The sequence below is a fragment of the Archocentrus centrarchus genome, chromosome 8 (genome assembly GCF_007364275.1).
Source record: "Archocentrus centrarchus isolate MPI-CPG fArcCen1 chromosome 8, fArcCen1, whole genome shotgun sequence".
NCBI classification, from domain to species: domain Eukaryota; kingdom Metazoa; phylum Chordata; class Actinopteri; order Cichliformes; family Cichlidae; genus Archocentrus; species Archocentrus centrarchus.
In genome coordinates this window covers 23,974,521-23,981,184 of record NC_044353.1, presented here as the reverse complement: position 1 = coordinate 23,981,184, position 6,664 = coordinate 23,974,521, and the positions used below count along the sequence as shown (strand labels likewise).

General features: G+C 40.6%; 1 protein-coding gene across 2 annotated transcripts; it reads right to left on the bottom strand.

Annotated features, from left to right (window-relative positions):
• Positions 1-2,522: 2,522 nt before the first annotated feature.
• On the bottom strand, positions 2,523-5,833 carry cmc4 (C-x(9)-C motif containing 4 homolog (S. cerevisiae)). Of its 2 annotated transcripts, none has more exons than XM_030735917.1 (3): positions 5,720-5,833; positions 5,562-5,621; positions 2,523-5,478 (listed from the first exon to the last, which is right to left on the bottom strand). In XM_030735917.1, exons 2-3 carry the CDS (start codon positions 5,617-5,619, stop codon positions 5,342-5,344), a joined length of 195 nt encoding a protein of 64 aa, XP_030591777.1. In that variant the 5' UTR covers positions 5,620-5,621; positions 5,720-5,833; the 3' UTR covers positions 2,523-5,341. The 2 variants fall into 2 exon arrangements, with proteins under 2 accessions (XP_030591777.1, XP_030591778.1); XM_030735918.1 differs by having other exon boundaries at positions 5,780-5,833.
• Between the last annotated feature and the right edge of the window lie 831 nt (positions 5,834-6,664).

Here is a 6,664-nt window from a genome sequence, read left to right as displayed (position 1 = left end):
ATTTATTGAGTTTGGGAGTTCATGTTTTTCTTTGTTTCTCCCTGGTTATGCTCATGTGTGTCCTTAATATTACACAAATTTAGCATGTCTTGTGAACAGTTGGTTGTTGACTATATTTCTTTAAACTGTATCTTTTGTCAAGTTTTCATTACACAATAGTCACTTTTGCGCCTTGAATCTTGCACCTGATCAGGTATGAAAATACTAAAACTAATACTGAAACTAACTAAAACTAAGCATGAAACCAAAAATAAAAACTAATAAAAACGGGCAAAACCACTCTGAAAACTAATTAAAACTAACTGAATTAGAGAAAAAAAAGTAAAAACTAACTAAAACTAAACTATAATGTAAAATCCAAAACTATTATAACCCTGCTCATGACACTCATTTCCATCCACTCCGCCCTGCCTGCACTCTCTTCTTCACCTCTTTTGAGCACTGTCTGTTGTCTTGGATAGTTGACTCCAGATATTTTAACTCATCCACTTTCACTGCCTCTACTTTTTGCAGCCTCATTTTAACAGGTCTCATTCATACATGTATTCTGCCATGCTGCTACTGACTTCCATTCCTCTTCTCTCTAGAGCATACCTCCACCTCTCCAGGCTCTCTTCCAAATGTTCCCTGCTCTCACTACAGATCACAATGTCATCTGCAAACATCATAGTCCACAGAGAAGGCTGCCTGACCGTATCTGTCAACCCATCCATTACCACTGCAAACAAGGGACTCAGAGCCCATCCCTGATGTAATCCCACCCCCACCTTGAACCCATCTGTCACTCCTACCTCATACTTCACTGCTATCTTGCTGTCCTCATAGATGTCCTGCACCAGCCTCACATTCTTCTTTGCCATTCCTGACTTCCTCATGCAGTACCACAACTCCTCTCTTTGCACCCTATCTGCTTTCTCTAGATCCACAAAGACACAGTGGAACTCCTTTTGACCTTCTCTATACGTCTCCATCAACACTCCCAAAGCAAACATCGCATCTGTAGTGCTCTTTCTGTGCATGAAGCCATACTGCTACTCACTGAATCGAACTTCAACAACTCATTTCCATATCTTCGTAGTGTAGTTCAACTTTTCCCTCTGTAGTTACAGATCTGCATCTCACCCTTGTTCTTGAAAATCGATACTAGTATACCTCTTCTCCATCAGGCATCTCCATGAATGTGTCAAACAATGTGGTTAAAAAGTCAGCTGCCCTCCCTTCTAGACATCTTCATATCTCCACAGGTATGCCAACTGGACCAACTGCTTTCCCCCTCTTCATTCCCTTCATAGCTGTTTTCATTTCCTTCTTCTTAATCCTCTGCACTTCCTGATTCACTAACTGTCCTCCTCTCCCTCTTTTTTTTTACATGAATCAGCTCCTCAAAGTACTTTTTCCTTCTCGTCAGCACACTTGTTGGCACATTTGCATCTCTATCTTTAACCAGTCTAACCTGCTGCACATACTTTCCAGCTCAATCTCTCTGCCTAGCCAACTGATACAAGCCCCTTCCTCCCTTCTTAGTGTCTAGCCTCAAACATAACTCAGTGCAAGCCTTTTCATTTGCCACCTCTCTCTATGCCATACCTCCAGTCCTCCTGCCAACTTTCTTCACCTCCCTTATTATCCTACTTTTTCTTTGCTAACCACTTCCTTTGAATACTTTCCTGTGTTTCCTCATCCCACCACCGAGTATCAAACACCTTCTTGGCAGTTTCCCTCACCACTTCAGCTCTGCCTTCCCAGTCATCTGATAACTTTTCACTACCCCCCAGAGCCTGCCTCAACTCTGCGCAACATTCTTCCTTCCTCAGCTTCCAATATTAAATCCTTACCTCTGCCTTTACTCACTTCCTTTTCTTGACATCCAAAGTCATCCTATAAACTAACATCCAATGCTGCCTAGCTACATTCTCCCCTGACACCACCTACACCCTCTGCATAAGATGTAGCCCACCTGTGCACACCTTGCTCCACTCTTACGGAGTTCCTCCCTCTTCTCGACCCACTAACATCTGTTCTTTCTTTTTTTCTCCCCCCTTTTATATAACCTGTCCTATCTGGCAGCCTCTGCAATCAGAATCATGAGCTGAATGTTGTGCCAAATGTGTTTAGTTTTCCAAGATGAGCTCTAAACTCTCTATAGACTCTGTAAGTGGAGTCAGCAGACTACACTGGAAGCCATATTTTAGTATGTTCCCTTATTTCACAATTTAGTGTTCACGTCTTAGGTAGAGACAAATAATATGAATAAAACAGATAAAACTCTGAATTACATGATTATCTTGGAGAAAAACAGTGTTTCTCTGTTGGAGGTTTATTCTACTCCAGGATGTAGTGAGCAAATTGTTTCATATATTTTTCATGACATACGGATGAATATGTAAATGTTTATGTCAAAAGTAAGAATAAATGTGTTTCCACATACACTTTTGCATATCTTTACAGTAATTCAAACATTTGAACTAAATATATAGTCTCTTATGGTGTGTTTGAACAGCTGGAATCTGCCCACATCACCACATTTAGTCAGGATTTGCTGATCTTACAGCTTAGATGAGATATGGCAGGGAAAGTCAATTTTAGCTCAAATTGACTTTCCCCGCCGTATCTCATCTAAGTTTTTCCTCAACTGCCAAAACACTCCATCTTTTGGCAAAACCTAAATGGTTTATACACAACTTGCAGATCTCATTTAACCTTTTTTGTTTTTGCAAAAATATAAACACATTCTTACTCACTGAAACTCATCTCTGTACAGTGATTTGCTTGCGATGCATAAATGACTAAGAGGAAGCAGACGTTAAACACAATTACAGCACAGATGCCGGTTCCTAAACAACCCAAAGCTGTCGATCACACTTCTGATGATATACAGCCAGTGCAGCCTGCTAAGATGACTTGAAGGTTGATGCCAACATTTGATGGAAACAATGTGACAGGCAGAGGAGGAGGAACAAGATGAGGAACAGTCATTTCAGAAGAGATTCAAGCATCTGTTTTACCTTGTTAATCACGCTTTTGTACATGAATTGACAATCCATGAGAAAAACAGCAGAAATGTGTAATATGTGACTTACTTTTCTTGCACTGATGTAGTCATTAAAGTCTTTCACATTTTCTCACACAACATCTTTACTTGTTTTGTTTTTTTTTGTTTTTATCATTACATTAGATGAGAACAAAGTGAAACTGGTCTTTTGAGGTACACAGTACAGTACATATAAAACATCTGACTGGAGGAAAACGAACACCTCAGTCTCAGCAGATCCTCTGTTGCCACCACGACCTTAAATACTGATGTTTCAGCGTATGATTTAGTAAAGAGAAGTGGCTGTCTTTCAAATGCAAGACAGCCACACGAGGCTGGAAAGATTTGAGCTACACTGAAATCTGTTAAAAAAGATTTCTTTGATGGATTGCGTGATGAACACTGTGTGGTGTTATTATTCTGACTGGTTGTCTGTGTGATCTGACAACAATGTGTGATTTTGAGAAATTAGTAAACAGTTTTGATGCATCAGTAAGGTTTGCCAGAAATTGTATGAACTTATTTGGTGTTTAGGGCTTTGAGAAAAGGGCGCAAGGTTTCAAGAAACGCGTCTTGCTATTGAGAAAAAACTGTAAACCGATCTTGAGCAACTGCTTACAGGAAAATTAGTCACATCAGAGAATATAAACTGGACAGACAACCAACTTTGACAAGGCTTGACTCACTTTGGTATTTCATTTAAAATGAAACCTATAGGCGGACCTGGTGGCTTAGTGGTGAAGCTGGAGTCCCAGCCTGTCGCCAAGTTGCCCGCCTATCTTCCTCCCAGGATTGTTGGTGTGGGGGGACACAATCCCATTCATCTTGTTATATCGCTGACTGTTGATTGGGATATTTAGTAGTGAGGAAATTTCACGACTGGACTTGAATTTGGGATGAATTACAGTGGAGACTGCGAGCCAGGCCTTCTCATCCAAGATCATGTCTGACCTCATAAATGTACTTCTAGAAGAATGGTCAAAATTTTCCATAAACACACTCTTAAACCTTGTGGAAAGCTTTCCCAGAAGAGTTGACGCTGTTGCAGCTGAAAACGGTGGGCCAAAATCATATTAAATCCTATGGATTAAGAATGGGCAGGCGAGCAAATACTTTTGGCAATATAATGAATTTTCACAGTTATAAAAGTGCAAAAATATCCATTTTGATAGCACAGTGTCAAAAACAGGAGAGACATTTCCTGTAGGTGCAGAAGTGTATTACTGAACTCAGCACAACACACTAGGACAAGTGACAGTGAGCGCAGAATATTCACACCACCTAAAACAAGCTGCACAAACCAAAGAATGAGCTCCTTTTACTTCCAAAGAGTCATACTCCTCAGTCACATAGGTAAGATCCCTACAGATGCACGAATAATTAACATAACCTTTGTTGTTACTGTAATAACTAAACAGCAATTAGGACTTAATTTTTACATATAATTCTAAAATTCTTCTTTCTGCTGCTCCCTTTAGAAGTTGCCACAGTGGACCATCTGCCTCCAAAAGTATGTCAACAGAATTCAGCTCAGGGGGCACGGAGACCTTTTTTGGATGGGCCTGGATCCCCAGGGCCCGTCCATAACACCAACACTGAAGACAACTGTTGGAACAGCTCAAAACAAGGAAGGGACTAAAAGTTTTACCTCACTGAGGAGGTGTGGCTGACCCAGTTGGGTGTAGAAGTATAAAAACAAAACAGGAAAAAATGTGATCATAGGTTTGGGGAGAATAGACAAATCTAATAATAAAATATAATCAGGACATGGTGTGATCATGACTACTCTGTGATGAATAACTAAACTGAAAACAACCAATCTGCCTGTTCACAGCTCCACCTTTACCTGCCTCTATTAAGAATGACTCGCTTTAAATTTTAATGACTTCAACCATTAGTACTCTTTTCCACTTTAGGGAGCTGAGATGTTTTGTGAATAACAAGTTAGTCTTCATTTTCTGGTAGTGTTATTCTAAGAGAACATCATAGTTCAAGGAATGTTCTTAGTCATTACTAATTAGGATCAACGGTGGCGTACGTAGTCTCATACTTTGTATGAGACATACACTGGGCGTGGACAGAACGGCATGATATATTTAAATGCACTTGCCAGCTTGTTTTGTTCAGCTTTGTGCCATTTAGCCGCCTCTGCTGTGAAAAGGACGCACTGAAATATAACCAATAGATGGTATCACATAAATATCACATAAATAAATAATTATGCAACAACTCAGTTACACTGCACTGTTATATTAGACTGATACAATGATCCTGTGTATCATCACTTCCAGGAATAGATCCCACTGGGAGCTAGGTGCTACATTTGCTCTCTGCGGGCTTTGAGTCTTTGAACCCGGAGCAGCAGATGGAATGTCCAGCGTGCGTCTCACAGCACCGCCGCATTTCCCTGATCTCCTTCTCGCACAGGCTCTCCACGTACTTGTGAGCTGCAGGAGGAAGACGGAGTTAGGCCAGGGTTCGTTTTCACTTTACCAACATGTAAGTGCGTCAAAGTGACCGTTTTAAGCACCTTGTAAACACTTCTGAATTGCACATGCTTGCTTTTGGCATGGGTCTTTCTGTGGCATTTCTGTAAGAGAACACGACATGTTTTAGAAGTTACCCGCTTGTAGTGAGCGGATACAAATCATGGTCAATATCAGAAAGGACCCAATAAATAACTCCCACCTTTATGGCTAGAAAGTAGTTGGCAAGGACCTAATAATTAGTCTTAAAAAGCTAACTAACCTTAGCTGCTAATGCTACGTCCTCCAGCATTAACTGGCGAGTGTTTCGATCATGTGACTCTTCAACAGCCAATCACCTCCTAAGAAGTACAATTACGCCATCTCGTGTTCAGATGTCGGAATGACGGCGTGACAGAGGGTCGCATGACTTCATGGCACGAGTGTTTTCCCGTAATTTAATTAAACTAGATTCATTTCAACTAAAGTGAAATATATCGAGCCTTTTTTTATGCGACTTTTAATGATTATGGTTATAGCTCAGGAATATCAGAAATCCAATATCTCAATTACAATCATTATTATTCCAAGTTTGAGTAAATTCCTATTCAAACAGTATGCATATAGTGTATCTCCTGGGGTAGTTCAGCACACACAACCAGAATCACGGGGAAGGCTGATGATTAGTACACTTGTCCAGATGACAATCATCAACACTCTTCACAAGCAAGGTAAGGCAGAAAAGCTCATTGCTGAAAAGGACTGGACTGAGGATAGTCCAAGGGCATCAGGAGCCACCACATAAAGTCGTTTCCTGAACCAGAAGCAATGCCAGAAGCACTTTACCTGAGCTAAAGAGAAAAACTCGTGGCCTGTTGCTCAGCGGTCCAAAGTCCTCTCTTCAGATGAAAGTAAAGTATTGGACAAAAGTTTTGATAATGACACAAGTAATGAGCTATGAGTAAAGCTACCTGCTTCAGTTTTTATGATGGCAATTTGCATGTACTCCAGAATGTCAAGTGATCAGATGAACTGCAAATAAGTCCCTCTTTGCCATGGAAATGAACTAAAACCTCATTTCCATTTCATTTCAGTCCTGCCACAAAAGTACCTGCTGACTTCATTTCAGGTGAGATTGTTGGCAGGGACAAGGCTGAAGATCAAGGGA